The 15666-nt window shown below is 40.5% G+C and overlaps 1 protein-coding gene across 5 annotated transcripts in view; it reads right to left on the reverse strand.

Moving 5' to 3' along the window:
• Positions 1 to 15666, reverse strand: part of USP6NL (USP6 N-terminal like) — a 130973-nt gene that overhangs the window by 72987 nt on the left and 42320 nt on the right. The window contains exon 1 of one of the 5 annotated variants that reach the window (XM_087767353.1): positions 6899 to 7026. The exons of the other annotated variants lie outside the window; for them this stretch is intronic. Within the exon in view, the coding sequence (XP_087623479.1) occupies positions 6899 to 6956 (58 nt within the window). The 5' untranslated portion in view covers positions 6957 to 7026. Of the gene's footprint in view, positions 1 to 6898; positions 7027 to 15666 lie in introns of those variants that run through there. 5 annotated transcript variants of the gene reach the window in all.

Raw genomic sequence — 15666 nt, forward strand, 5'->3', positions numbered from 1 at the left:
TATATATTCCCCAACACAATTATAACAATCTGTTTTTTATCCTTTACTAGTTGACATACTATGCCTACTAAATTGTCAACGTCCACGAAAGCTACCAAATCTACACTGACATAAAGTAGTACATGAAGCTTAGCATTACTTTCAAAGTGAGAAGCTAAAGGAACCATAATCAAAATTAAATTGCATTTTCTTTCGTAAGACACAAAGAGATCTGTGCTCACAGTAAGACGTTATAGAAGGCCAGTTACAGGTTTTTAAAAAGCACACTTTACGCTTACTTAGAAAGCTGACATTCCTTCAGAGAATTCTCTGACGTACGGAGCAATCCTAATCTTCACTTCTCCAACAGACAGATTTAGGGGAAAAGCTTACTTGTTTAATGTACGATTGTTGCTGGGCTTGAAGAAATGGGGAAAAATTCCTATCACTATTTTCCCAGTAAACGAGAGATTAGATTTTATTTGAGAAAGAGTGTGGCTGAATAGGAAGTAATCAATATTGTAATACCTAGTAGTCAATACATTCAAGCAGTAAGTAATTAGTTGATACATTTTTTATTAACAGAATTAAAAAACAGATTCCTACTTGTATATAAAAAAATATACTCAAAAGGACAAGCGCAGCTCTTCAACAACACAGACGGAATAAGCGGCAGAAGTTGAAACAAAGTTTAAACCTTTGCTTAAAAGAACACAAAACCGTATGTGCACCATAAACAGAGTCCTGATTTATGCTGAAAACGTGGCCACGGCTTACCTTCCTTTCCTCTGCATAAGTAGCATACGAATCAAAGTTTGGCATGTTCTGTGCCTCATGCCAATTAAATTACATTTAGTGTGGAAATTATCATATTGCCTTTAAAGTAATCCTCTTCCCTTTCTGCCAGAATTATCTTAACCTTCTAGCTGCACTGAGATAGTTTAATGTTACGTTCATCCATCCATACTGAAAACTCAGAAAACAGCTTGAACCGGGACAAGAGGTTATATTTTGGGAGATAAGCATAAAATATGATCTTTCTTATAAGAGGAATTATTTAAATATCTCAAAGTTAGAAATTACACAATGATTCCTGATAAAGTAAAAGCTAAATATGGGAGCCAGAAAAAGTCTTCATGAAGTATCGTCCTGGGCACAAAAATACATTACTACATCGCTACGAAATTAAAGACAAATAACTGGTATTCTAAAGTCTTATCAGTTTTATTCGGTAAGTATTATCGCACTGAAAGCAGTTAAAGATGTGAAACAAGTGTGATTAAATTTTCTAATTAAAAGTTAGCATTACAGATGATCAACATCACATTACACAGGAAAGAATGCAATCTCAGATGAGGCTGACATTAATATACAGGCAATTAACTAGCACAGAGAACTGATTTTGACTGAAAACTGAGGAACTATATTATCAATGACCAAAAAAAAGTATAATCAATGCTGATAAAATCTGCCAATGGTGGCATGCTAAACAGTGCATTTAAGTCCCCCAAAAAACTGGTCAGGCTTACAAGGTACAACGAGCATGCTTAAAACCCTGCCAAGCAGCAATGTTGCACATCTAGCTTTTGAAAAAGGTAAATCATAAAAAGAAAGGCCAGGAACAAGATTTTCTCAACAGCTGGCCTGATACACATAACACTCCTTATTAGAGAGTATTTTCCCCTCATCACTTGGTCACACTGACCTGTCTTCTGTATTTACAAATATTACAAATTTATAAGTTTTGAAAATCAGCATGCAAAGGAACTGAAGCATCATCACAGCCAGAAAATGGAACAGAAAATCCCAATCTGCGATGATGTGAAAAAAGACTGCCATAACAGCTAGATAACTGCTTTTCTGCTACACTTGGAAATCAGATTATCTTACTTGTTTGTGCTGCTGAGATGACTAGTAAACTGCTGGATTAAAACTTTCAAAAGGATACTTAAGGATGGGACTAGAACTGGTCTCATTTTGCAGCTCACTGATTTTAAACTGCTAAAGACTCAGGCCTGACAAATTAGACACCCGTGGACTGCCATCAGCCCTACAAAGCGAGAGGAAAGCATTGCCTAGCATCAACGCAAGCTTTCTCCCTTCATCACTCTAATAAGAATCTCTCCTTACCTCACTAATTATCAAAGAACTGAAAAAGACAATTTTTTCAGGAACAGAAAGAGGTGATGGTAGGTAAGAAAGGTAAGTGGCACAGGCAAAAAATTAAACTAGTCCTACACGAAGACACAATCCTAATTAGTCTCCAGTACTTATTTTCTGAGAGAGGAAGTAAGTGATCTGGAGATGCCAGCATTACTCAGTAGCAACAAGTTTACAGATGAATTCTGGGTGTTATCCTGCTATCCATTATTAGGCAGCCTCTGTGTGCATCATGGAATCATAGAATCACAGAATACCAGGCTGGAAAGGACCTTGAGGATCATCTGGTCCAACCTTTCTAGCACAACCTAGACGAGATGGCCCAGCACCATGTCCAACTGAGTCTTAAACGTGTTCAGCGTAGCGGAGTCAACCAGTTCCCTGGGGAGATTATTCCAATGATAATTGGAATTGGATAATTGACTGTTCTCATTGTGAAAAATTTACCTCTCCTGTCCAATTGGAATCTCCCTGGGAGTAACTTGTACCCGTTACCCCTTGTCCTCACCATGTGACTCCTTGTAAAAAGGGGGTCTCCATCTTCTTTGTAGCTCCCCTTTAAGTACTGGGACATGGTGATGAGATCACCTCTAAGCCTCCTTTTCTCAAGGCTGAACAAACCCAGCTCTCTCAGCCTATCCTCCTATGGCAGGCTTCCCAGACCCTTGATCACCTTGGTGGCCCTTCTCTGGACCCCCTCCAGCCTGTCCACATCTTCTTTGTATAACGGGGACCAGAACTGTACACAGTATTCCAGGTGTGGCCTGACAAGCGCTGAGTAGAGAGGCATAATGACTTCTTTATCTCTGCTGGTGATGCCCTTTTTGATGCAACCCCGCATCCTATTGGCCTTCTTGGCCGCAGCAGCACCCTGTTCACTCATGTTGAGCTTCCTGTCCACCAGGACCCCCAGGTCCCTTTCCACAGAGCTGCTCTCCAGCCAGGTGGATCCCAGTCTGAGCTGCACTCCTGGGTTACGTTTTCCCAGGTGCAAGACCTTACACTTATCTGTCTTTGTTAAACTTCATAAGGTTCTTGTTAGCCCACTCTTCCAGCCTATCCAGATCTATCTGCAGGGTGGCTCTCCCTTCCAGAGTGTCTACTTCCCCACTCAATTTGGTGTCATCCGCAAATTTCATCATGCTACACTTGATCCCGTTATCCAGATCACTTATGAAGATATTGAATAGTGTTGGGCCCAATATCAATCCCTGGGGGACCCCGCTTGTGACGGGTTGCCAGTCTGAAAAAGAGCCATTTACCACCACCCTTTGGGTGCGGCCCGTCAGCCAACTCCTCACCCACTGCACAGACCACTTGTCCAGGCCATAATGCATCAGTTTCTCCAGGAGGAGGCCGTGGGGAACCGTATTGAAGGCCTTGGAGAAGTCCAAGTAGACAATGTCGACCGCTCGTCCCATGTCAATCGAGCAGGTCACTTTATCATAGAAGGCCACCAGATTTGTCAGGCACAATCTGCCTTTTGTGAAGCCATGTTGGCTTTTCCTAATCTTCATTTGACTCGTGCGTCATTTGACTCGTGATGGCCCCCAGGAGGATCCGTTCCATGACTTTCCTGGGGACTGAAGTAAGACTTATGGGCCTATAATTACCTGGATCCTCCCTTGAGTCCTTCCTGTAGATAGGGGTAACATTTGCCTTCCTCCAGTCCTCTAGGACATCCCCTGATCTCCACGACTTCTTGAAGATTATAGAGAGTGGCCCCTCAATGCCATCAGCCAGCTCTCTCAACACCCTCGGGTGGATGGCATCAGGGCCCATCAATTTGTAGGGGTCAAGCTCCTGTAATAATTCACATACTAACTCCTTCTTCACTGATGGTGGGTCTATGTTTGGATCCTCATGGATTTTTGTTCCCAACACCTGGGATCCAACAGCGTTGGTAAAGACAGAGGTGAAGAAGGTGTTGAGAACCTCTGCCTTTTCAGCATTGTTGGTGACTGATTCACCTCTCCTGTTTAACAGTCTATGTGTTCCTTCTGTTTCTGCTTGCAACTTACACACTGGAAGAATCCTTTCTTGTTATTTTTGACGTCTCTGGCCAGTTCCAATTCAAGTTGAGCTTTTGCTTTTCTAACTGCATCTCTGCACACTCTGGCAATGCCATTGTAGTTCTCGGTGGACAATCTTCCACTTCTCCATCTCTGGTATGCATCTCTCTTGGTTTTAAGCAGACCCAGGAGCTTGTGGTTGAGCCAAGGGGGCCTCTTGCTCCGCTTACTTCCTTTTCTTTTATAGGGGTCATATCTTTATGCAATCATAATTGCATTTAAAATAAAACCCCACATTTTAAAAGCTGGAGCTTTTTTAAAATTTCAAAACCCCTGTCCAGTTCAGTCAATTGATATAAAAATTGAAAAACGTCATGCTAAATTAAAATAAATTTCTAAAACTGACAATGAACAGGCTTCTTACACAAACTTAAAAACTAACTGCAAACTCCCAGTTCCTACTAAGCAGCTGCAATTCTAAGTATCTTGCAGCTTGCAAGGAATACTGGGGAGAACAGTTTACTTTTCCAGAATTCCAGATTCTTACAATCATAAGGAAGAGAGGCAAGTGCAGTAAATTTAAGCAAGGAGGCATTAATAATATTAATAGACATAATGTTCTGCACTATAATGAATGTAAGACTAACTGGAATGGACCAACTGCCATAAGTGACATATTTAATGGCAAAACAACAGATCCAAGTGAAAATAAACACTATTAAAGAGACGATAAGGATGTGCCCTACAAATAGATGTAAAAATGAAATTCTGGCTATTAGAAAAATTTTCTCACAGAGAGAAGTTTTTGCAAGAAACCAGGTACTGATACAGAGCTACAGTTTGACAGATCTGATCCAACTCAAAAAGAAATAATCCTAATGCCTTACTCTTGCCTTCGTGCCATCTCCTCCCTTCTGTTTCACAGGAAGAAACAGCAGCTGGAGATGTAGGCACCTACAGACACCAGACAACCAAGGTCCCCCTATCACCCACCTAAAATACAGTTTTATAAGGGGGAAGAGAGGTGAAGGCAAAAAAGGAAGAAATAAAATTACTAATAATGTATTTTTGTATTGATTTAAATTGCCAAGCTAAACATTGAGGATTCTTCTTGCAGCCCCCACAGTAACTCAGCTCTTCAAAACAAACGAGTGGGAACAGGCACTACTATCCCTTGTGTTCCCAGTGGCCAAGGAGCAGCTGAACAGCCTGCGACAGCCCCGCAGCAGCTCGGCTGCTCCTGGTCAGGGGTGACTGTAACACCAACAGCCCACAGTTACACCTGGTTTTCATCGCACAGACCGACAGAAGCAAGCTGCTGCTGAGTGAGGAACTGCCAGAGGACAGTAAAATGCTGGTCTTTCCCACAAGAAGAAAAGCTTCTGCTCTTCGAGTTTTACTAAGTATCTGTAGTTTGAACTCGCTTGCCTAACCCTGCATGGCTTCTAATCCTGTTCAGCTACAGAACTGCAAAAAGGTAAGGCACAGCATTTTAAAAAGTGATTTTCATCTGCAATCCACTGAGGAAGCTTCTCTAGCCCATGCAAAAGTAGTCATACAACTTACGGGAATGATTTTTGGGGTGACTGAAACTCACTAGTGAGACTTCTCCCTGAAACCAGCCTAAAAATGCCTACGCATATCGAAGGAGTGTGTAGGTACGAGGTACCTTATAGTGCTTATGCATTATCAGCAGCATAATAAATTGCTTCTTACAGATGTGCCATAAACACTGGAAACACTGGAACAGGTTGCCCAGAGAGGTGGTAGATGCCCCATCCTTGGAAACATTCAAGGCCAGGCTGGAGGGGGCTCTGAGCAACCTGATCTGGTTGTAGATGTCCCTGCCCATTGCAGGGGGGACGGACTAGATGGCCTTTAAAGGTCCCTTCCATCCCAAAGCATTCTGTGATTCTGTGATAAATTTAAGTATTACCTCTTTCCGATGTGGTCAGTATAGTAATAGCATCCTGTATAACTTTATCCCAAATTCTGAAAAGCAGATCTCTCCCTTTTTTGTTCTTTGACCCATCATCACTGCCTCCTCAACTGCGGAGCAGTTTAAAAACCCCAAAAGACTGGGAACATGCTAATTTGTTTTCCATTACTTCACTCAAATTCTTGCTTGTTTGCACATTACACATTCCACTGCACAAAGAGCTGCACTGGCACAAATTCCTGTCTGCAGGCACCACCACCAGCTGCTACGCATCTACACATTCAAAGCACATATCAGAGCAATAAACAAAACATTTTATAAGTCTCTGGTCATATCAGAAAGTCCCTTTAATACCCAGGCTGTTTATTTTCCTTCCAGTCCATTCCCACAAACAATGAAATAAAAGCCATGACGTACACTTAATAGTATTTTGTTGTGGGTAGACAATGTTCAAAAGGAAAAATCTTGGTAAATACCTGCACATAGATATTAAACCTGCTCTGAACAGAAAAGATTAAGCATCATTTATTATATTTTATTTTTCTCTTCATGCAGAGAGACCTTTTAACATAAAAGTGAAATAGTTAGTTAGAAAAGCAATCCCTTTTACATAGCAATACTTCCTCAGAAAAAACAGTATTTCCAGAAGTTAACTGAGCTACATTTCTTCCACCATTAAACATAATACTATTATGGTAGATAATTAAGTATTTAAAACTCAGAGTTATCACTAATCCAAAATGAGAAGTAAAACAGCACATCATATAAACAATTACAGACCAGTAGATAAAATAAAATGACGTTTTACCAGTCTTTAGACTGCAATTTTCTGTCCAGTCCTTGTAAAGCTCTGTTTTAGTCTTCATGAAGTAAATCTGTTTATTTCTAGACCATATTCTAAATCAGTTTATCAAAAATGAAGGGGGGAAAGTTCTCCTCCTCCACTTGCAGCATTTGCTCCACATAACTGAGCCACTTGACACGTGCTCCTTCTTTCTCAAGGCATGGCCCCTCTACAGTTACACGAGCTGCAGATACTCAAACAAAGATATCGTTTGTTAATAAGAAGTGTCATGCAAGCACCATGCTAGCGTTCTCCGCTGCGGCCCACAGCCCTGCGTTCCAGCTAATAATAAACAAGAGGATTTGAACAAACAGCCTCAGAGGACGCGGCTCCTGTAACACATCACTGTTACACTCTTGGGTAAGAATTTTTACTGGCATTTACCAAGTGCTGCATGAAAAGCATCTTATTTAAAGGACTGACTAGAAATGGGGCTTGAAGTACCCTCCTTCTGGCTTACTACCTAAGAAATCATGAAGTAAAGTAACTCTAAAAATACAGTTTAGATTTCTGTAACTGTTTGGCATTCCCTGCTTACAAGATGGAGATTTTACATATTTTCTATTTAAAACTCCTTTATTGTTCAGGATACAGGATATCTTGGGGACCTGAACTACCTAGGATATCAGGAGTTAGAAAGAATGTTTTCACTGATGAAAGTATAAACATTCAAGATTTAATATTGTTAGAATTCATCTGCTTTTTGAAAGCGGGTATACAGTCAGCATCCTCAAAAACCTGAAAAACAAATCTCCCTGTCAAATATTCAAGGACTCGCACATCAAGCCATTCTCCTGCATAGATTTTAGTCCTTACACATGCTCTCTCAAGCAAAATGTCAGGTGCTATGTGATGCTTACAACCAGGAGCCAGCCAATTCCATTTCTTAACCTCAGCAAGTCAGAGCACACATGCTGCCAGACTTGGAAGACTTGTGTGGGCTTCCAGCTCTTTGTGAAGCCAACAGAAAGATGACTGCTGGGACTGTTCAGCCTGGAGAAGGCTCAGGGGGATCTTATGAATGGACATAACTACCTGAAGGGAGGGTACAAAGAGGACGGAGCCAGGCTCTTTCAAGTGGTGCCCAGTGACAGGACCAGAGGCGATGGGCACAAACTGAAACACAGGAGGGTCCCTCTGAACATCAGGAAACACTTTGTCACTGTGAGGGGGACCGAGCACTGGCACAGGAGTGGAGTCTCCGTCCTTGGAGATACTCGAAAGCTGTCTGGACATGGTCCAGCGCAACTGGCTCTGTGTGGCCGTGCTTGAGCAGGCCAGATGACCTCCAGAGGTCCCTTCCAACCTCAACCATCCTGTGGTTTCCTTGCACCTTGAAAAGTGTTAAAATACCAGAAACAGGAGATCTGATCAAGTGTGCCGGACTATTCTTTTTTCCTCAGAGACTACAAAAAAAAAAAAAGTTCCTTCAATTGTTTTAACCTTCCTCCCACTATCGCCTGGCAGAGCACTGAGCCTGGAAATGAGCAGCAGCTCCTTTGTCTTTACCAGTGATTACTACTCATGGATCCTACCCAAACCCAGGTGTCAACAGTTTAGTCTATGGATTCAGTGTGAGTTTAGACTGAGCTAGTGCGATATCCACTACTAGGCATGTTTCCCTCAAAAGCTGCATGTTCTTACTGCTGACATTCATACGCACACAGTAGTAACCTTCTTGCTATACAAAAATTGTCTTCCGTTTTTCTCACGATAGAGCTACTGAACTGGTTTTGTAAAACCCAACTACTTTCTGTTTCCTTACCTGAGAGGATATTTGTGGGGAAGACAAAAAGAACTCACACACAGGCTAACTCTCTCAATAGATACCTTCACCACCTGAAAATAACTTGCTTTTTAACATTGCTGGTACTCTTCTATCACATGCTATCCTCAGGCAGAAATAAGTTAAGAGCTATATTGCACTGATATTTTTCTTATATCTTTAATTGGTTTTCAAGTTCGGTATGTCTATTTTTGTGGATGTTTTCAAGTAAAGACTTACATAGAGAAAAGGGAAGATTTTGGCTTAAGTGAAATTTTTCTCTGCTCAGAAGCAAAAAAAAAAAAAAAGCTAAAGGTGGAGCAAAACTATTTGTAAAATCAATATATTCCACTATGCTCTGCACCAAAAAAACTCCGAGTCCAACAGCAAAACACATGCACCCTTCCCCCTCTTAATAATCAGCGTTTCTTCAGAGTAGAACCTGTTGTAGGTTTACTGCATGAGGAGTAATGGGTGGAAGATACGAAAGTAAGGATTTAACTTGCCTGAAGGAATACGATTGAACTTTCATCTTAATGAAAAATCAAGTTTCACTACAGCAGAATACTTGCGGTTCTGCAGCATCCCCTGTGAGACGCTGCACAGTCACCAACGGAAAGTGGTCACTTTGGAAATTAGTAGAATTAACTGCTACTAAAAGCTATCTCAAAGCAATTTTAAAACTATCCCCAAGGGGCTCAAAGCAAGAGCAAGGAAACCAAGGCAGCCCTGCTAAGCAGTACTCCACAGAGGAAGCCTGTGTCAAAACATGAAATTAGAATTTAGGAGTCTAATATATATTGCAAAGGATTTAAATCAACTACTCTTACTATCTCGCTTTTAAACAGCAATTGACTAAAGGACTTACAGAAACTCTACTAATATTAATCAGTTATTGCAGTATGTCTATGACTTTATTTTTAATAATGCAGCCTTGCTAATGCATATTAGTTAAGAGAGCACTGAAAGAACAAAGCTCAGAATAAACCAGCCATAAAACAGCAAAAGAACATAATCTAATAACATACAACTTGGTCATTTACTTAGTCTTAATTTGCAATTATTTTCTGTATGTGTTTCACATAAATAAGTACACCTTAAAATTAAATCACCGCCATCAGCTATGCCTACAGCTAACCCAGCTGAACGCTCATGTCATCACTTTACTCTTAAGCCTTCTGAATGTTACCACGAGGGTTACGAAGTGGAGCGACAAGAACTGGCAGGGTTCTACTGTAATTCCATTTTACAAAGTGTTGTGTGTGCAGTCATGAGTCAGAAGATAATTTGCTGAAGGTTAACATGATCAGTCGCAAAGCCAGAAGAAACCATAATTGCTAATTTGTGATAAACTACACTGAAAGGAGTAAGCCCGGTTTTGAACAATGCTCCTTTCTTGAAAGAAAAAGAGAAAATGACCCAACACACAACCCACCCTCCTGCCCAGGACTCTGTCAACACAACCCAAAACATTTACGGCAGCTCTTAACAGACTTAAATGTAAAGACTTGGGCTGGGTATAATTTGGGGCTTGCCAGTATGTAAAGACTGGTCTAACTTGAGCAACAACTAGCTAACGTCTTATGTCTAAGCTTAAGTCATCCTTTGTTCTCCTTCCTCCCAAGGGTGCAGTTGGCATCTGGCCTTTTCACTATTTTATTCCTATTTTTCTCTTTCCTCGCTGCTATGAAAGGGCAGCATTATGACCATTATGAAGTGGTCATTCACCTATGCATTTCATCTTTAAGGAGATGTAAACACTATGCTGACTTAAGTAATGTCAGCCCTACAAACAGCTGTTCAAGTGGTGAGCAGAGCAGATTTGCATTCTCGCTGTTCAACGAGATAGAGGAAGCCTTGTTTCTGTAACACGTTATAACCCAGCAGCGAAGAAACGACAAAGATACAGTCTTCTTGGAAAAACACAGGAGGTTTTCTACTACATGGAAATCATTTTACAGTCTTCCACCAAAGGTTACATTTCCTGGAACTCGTACTGTGGCTAGAACCGATCCTGCTGTAACATGTAATCTGTTTCATCTACAGCCCATGAGTATTACTCCCACACTCCCCTTGAAATCCGTGACCTTTCCCAGTACTAGTCCTAGCCTTTATAATTAATGTCTTAATAAAATATGCTGCAAATCAGCTGCTGCATTAGATGGTACGATCAGGCACTTGACCACAGAAGCAGTATTGGCAGACAAAAAGCAGGACTATTTCAGGAATTTACCCTCAACCTAATGCACGTCAAGTCATCCTTTCCACACTAGCACCTTTTCAGGTATTTGTTACGACTTTATAAGCAAATCTAGCTGAAAATGCCATTTTTTTTGATCCCTTGTAGTTTAAAAGTATATTATGTATGGAGTCCCCAGAGGCTTTTGAAAACTAAAATATCCCTTCTGCACATTGACGCTACTCATACTTCTTTTAACCATGACAGGCTACTAAACATACAAGCAAAACGATCTTTCAGCAAGATTGAACATAACAGTTCTCTGCAATAAATTCCCTCTTCATTTTCCCAATGCCATACATCAGGATGACATATAAAAATCATATTTCCCAGCAACATAAATCAAAAGGACTTTTTTTTTAAAATTATCTGAAATTTCGACATAATTTTAGACATAATTTCAGATTTCCTGTATTGTACATCTCCATTAGTACCAGACCGTGAACGTTTTCACAGCACTAAGATTTGCAGTATCAATTTAAACAGTACAATGGTTTTAATATTTTAGATTCTGACACAAGCCAGAACATTTCATGAGAAGAGTTACGCTTCCCACATTAACAGACTTCAATATAAGTAGTCAGATGCTACACTGCACTAATTATGTTAAGTCTCCCGATTAATCATTTTTTCTCAGCATTAGTCAAAATTAATGGAGCAAACAATAATTATGTTTTAAAATTCAGTGTTAATGATGTGAAGTCTATTCTCAGCTTAAAGCATCACCAAAACAATGCTCATGCATACCCTGGAAGAAGTTTTTGAAAGGGGCTCTTCATTTTGGAGGAAGCTGTTTCATTTCTTCTCTAGGGCTAAAGAAGTTACAAAAGTTCTCCAACTACAAAAGTTTCACCTATATTTGTATTTTACTGGCTAAAATAAAAAGATTTGTTCCAGACAATACACAGTACACAGACAGTCTTTGAATACTCTGACATACATACAAGTCCAACTCATTATTTAATTACACAGCCAATTTAACCAATTAAAACAGGAAGAAAAGGAGGGTTTGTTTTTGTAGTAGATGTTGTTCTGCCAGTTAATAAGACTAAAAAGCTCCAAGCCAGCTCAGAAAAATGCCAGCACTGACTCAAGGTGGCATGAGTAAAACTTTACCAGCATCATGGGGAAGAAGAATGAACTCCCCTCGACCTGCCCAGTGACCACAAGCTATTACCTAACGGCTGACGCTGCCTTCTCGCTCAGCTACGCTGGCTGCTGAAACCGTGTTGGACCTTGCGTGATACGGAAAAGGAAGCGCTCGCAAACAAGCAACAGAGGAGCAGTTACTGACGGTACCAGCTTTTACTTACCAGCTACACATATACTTCCCGACTTTCTTTTTTCCTGCCATCTCCTGGAGGAGACATCGTGAGGTACCCAGGGATTAGTCCTTACCCAGAAGCGTGGGAAAACCAGCCTTCAGCCTCTGTGCACCCTTCAACTTGAGTCTCCCAGATGCCGAGCGAGTGCTCTGCTGACTTGGGCACAGCCTCTGCATGGGGAAACCTCAGGATTTATTTTGATGTTTTAAGCTCAGTTTCACACCAATGCACAACAGGAAGATAAAATCTTAAATATTGTAAAAGTTCTGGCAGGATGAAAAAGCATTTCTTGCTTTATGCCAGCAAAAGCATACTACACTAGTTACTATAGGCTCCTGGGCAGGCTGCTGTGATCCATACGATACAGTGTGGATTTAAGGTGTCCCTCCACCTGCCATAATGATACACTGAAGGGACTATTAGGGATCACAGTACCAGTTACAGAGGAGCTGCGAGACCTTTCACTTTAATGATAATCTTAACATATTAAAAGTGTTTTCACACAAAATACTGAGAGTTACCTGCTACAGCTCTGTTCACCATAGCTAAAGAGCTTTCTTCAGCAGCTCTGTCTCTGAGCTATTCATTTTTGAGCAGATAAACATTCTAACTGCAGTAATACCTTAAGTACAAATAGGATCCTCTAAGTAAATCCTATGAAACGTCTGAATGGCACCAAGAAGCTCCTGTGACACTAAACCTACTCTTGGTGACTCTATGATAAGTTTGAGTAAGCCCACAGAAAAACATCAAGGCAAATTTAGATACCTGCCTGCTTATAAATGTCATGTCTACACAGCATGAAGTAGAGTTGCTTTGAAAAATCTGAGTAATCAGCTACTTAAAATAGCTGTCATTCACTTTATTAAAAACTAAAATGAAATTTGAGAGAGGGAAAAAAAAGACTGAAATCCACTCTGAACATTTGAAATTATCCTAAGTGTCATGCAGCACTACATCCATGGTTTTTTATGCTCATAAAGTGGTTGTAGGAAGGGATGGAGGAATAAGAGACAGCCAAATGAAGGGTAAACAAGTTTCTTCAGCAGCAGCAGAAACTGGGGAAGAAAATGCTCTCAGTTTCTTCATCCTTGCTACGAGAAAAGGAAGTTAGTGATAGACAAGAAGCTTCTGTTTTCAGTTTCACTGACTGAGGACTGGTAAACAAAACAAAGTAAACAGCCATGGCATTTCCCACGCAAAACAGGAATTAGGGCCTCAAGGCTGTCCTGTGTTGTTTCGGTCCCAGCCTCAAGCTGAGGGAAAACACAGCAGAGCGGCTGCAATAAAGCCCAGCTGCACACCTACCAGGCTGAAATCACATTACGTTCGTACCGGTACTTCGCAATACCAGTATAAATTTGTTTGCATCAGCTAAAACATTGATTAATATAAAACAAGTCCACAGTTTGGTTAAAACAGCACAAAGAAAAAAAAAAAGGAGGAAAAAAAATAAAAAGATTAATCCCTCAAACTTTGCAGCTGTTTAGCCACAAAACACTGTACCAGTAAGATAAACCTTCTGGCTACGTTATATCCGTCACCTTTGTTTCAGTTAATTTTTGCTAGATGTGACACCTAATTAGTTTTTAGATTTAATCTATCCATAAACCTTAAGACAGTCTGGCAAAAAAAAGTCTTGCGTTTTTTTCCCAACCTCTGCCAGGAAGATGGGAGACATGAGTTAAGCACAAACAGCGCTGAGATCCCATTACCACTGAGAGGCAAGCACAAAGCTGCAGTACTACAGGACCACAAAACAAAAATGAAAAGGCTTTTGTTTGAATATTTGATTTTAAAGGATAACACAGGTTAATCAGAACAGAATTCTCCACAGAGGTCATACGTCTCCTTCAAGGAAGGGATCACAGAGATGTACCATTTGGCTCATTCTTTGGATAGTCTGAAAATGTTTTACAAATATCCAGTGTTCACTTAAGACGACAATTATTCATTTATTCTGCTGTTGCATAGAAACAATGACTTTAGTAATCAGTGCGCTAACAAATATATCGTTAATATTTTCTTTTTACTGGTTTATAGGAAGGTTACAAACAGTGAGGTACCTTAATGACACTTACAAACCTACCGTCAAGTTTTCAATGCTACTTCTCTCAAAATCAGTACATTTATTTCAGTACTGATGCAAGATGAAGAGCTACAAGCACACGTTGCAAAGACCTTAAGAAGTCTCTGTTACACGATAAGCACAAGGATAATTCTAGTCCAGCCCTTGTGCACAGGCATCAAGCAAAAAAATCCATTTATTTGTTAATGCTGAAGCCAATGATGCAGTAAACCTATTAATGAAGATCCACTTTTTTACCACTATGCTCTGTTAAAAAAATCCCACCAAAAAAAAAAAAAAAGCCCAGAAAAATCTGACCATTTGTCATAGACTCTCATACCTCAGCAGAAAATTACCTGAAATGGCTAAAAAGCATTTCTGAACTCAGTACACAGAAGAAACTCTACTTTATCCAATCTGAACACTGACGTAATACTTTGGCAACACCTATTCCAAGTTACAAGGATTAGCTCTAGGATAATACACAAATAAAGCCTTTTATGGATTTCAGTTCTGCTCAATAACCTATTTCATTCCAAACAGATTGCCCTCAGCCCCTGCAAATTCCATATCCCTTAACAGAATCAAATCCACAGTAAGAGTCAAGACTTTGTTGAGCCCATGGAGCCGCATGTGGCAAACAAGCCTCCTGTGACCTGGGAAAAGCAGGCTAACTGGAGAATCCTCCCAAAGAAGGGCAGGCACGAGCTGTCCTCTCTGTTAGAGAGCAAGGGGAACAGCACGGCTGTACTCAGTGAAGCACAAGTTGAGATTTAAACATAGATCCACCCACTGTCTGCGCTGTGCTTGTATACAAGCAATTAGGATATTCAGCACTTTGGGAAGGGTTCAAGTTCTCATTTGTGCTGCCTGGACAGACCAGGAACGACAGGGCTGACTGCTCACCCAGACATCAACAAAACGTCAGAACTCAACTCTTCACAAGAAGATAGCTTTGAGCTCTAACTACAACCAGCAGCTGCAGACAGAAAACTTACTGGTCAAAGCACTTGGTATGCCTAAATTGCCTTTAAATCCTCTTTTTGACTTACAGATTTAGCCGTGGTGGTCAGACAGGAAACCTTCCCATGAGGCGCAACACTCATGCTAAAATTCATCAACTTCACATGAAAGTTCAACAAGTTCAAGCCTGAAATTTTCATCAGTGAAGTTAAACCCAAAATAAACTTGCAAGGGAAAAATGTATCTTAGTTATGAATTCTGGTTCCCTCTTACCTTACCACTGAAGACATTTCTTCAGTACACATTGAAGTCCCAACTTTGCATTTCTGATGTTACTATAAACAAAGCCAAAGTATCTCCTTGAAACAAGGA

Source organism: Nipponia nippon, unplaced genomic scaffold, assembly GCF_047370975.1.
Source record: "Nipponia nippon isolate SJK-2023a ecotype South Korea unplaced genomic scaffold, ASM4737097v1 scaffold_3, whole genome shotgun sequence".
Taxonomy (NCBI): Eukaryota; Metazoa; Chordata; class Aves; order Pelecaniformes; family Threskiornithidae; genus Nipponia; species Nipponia nippon.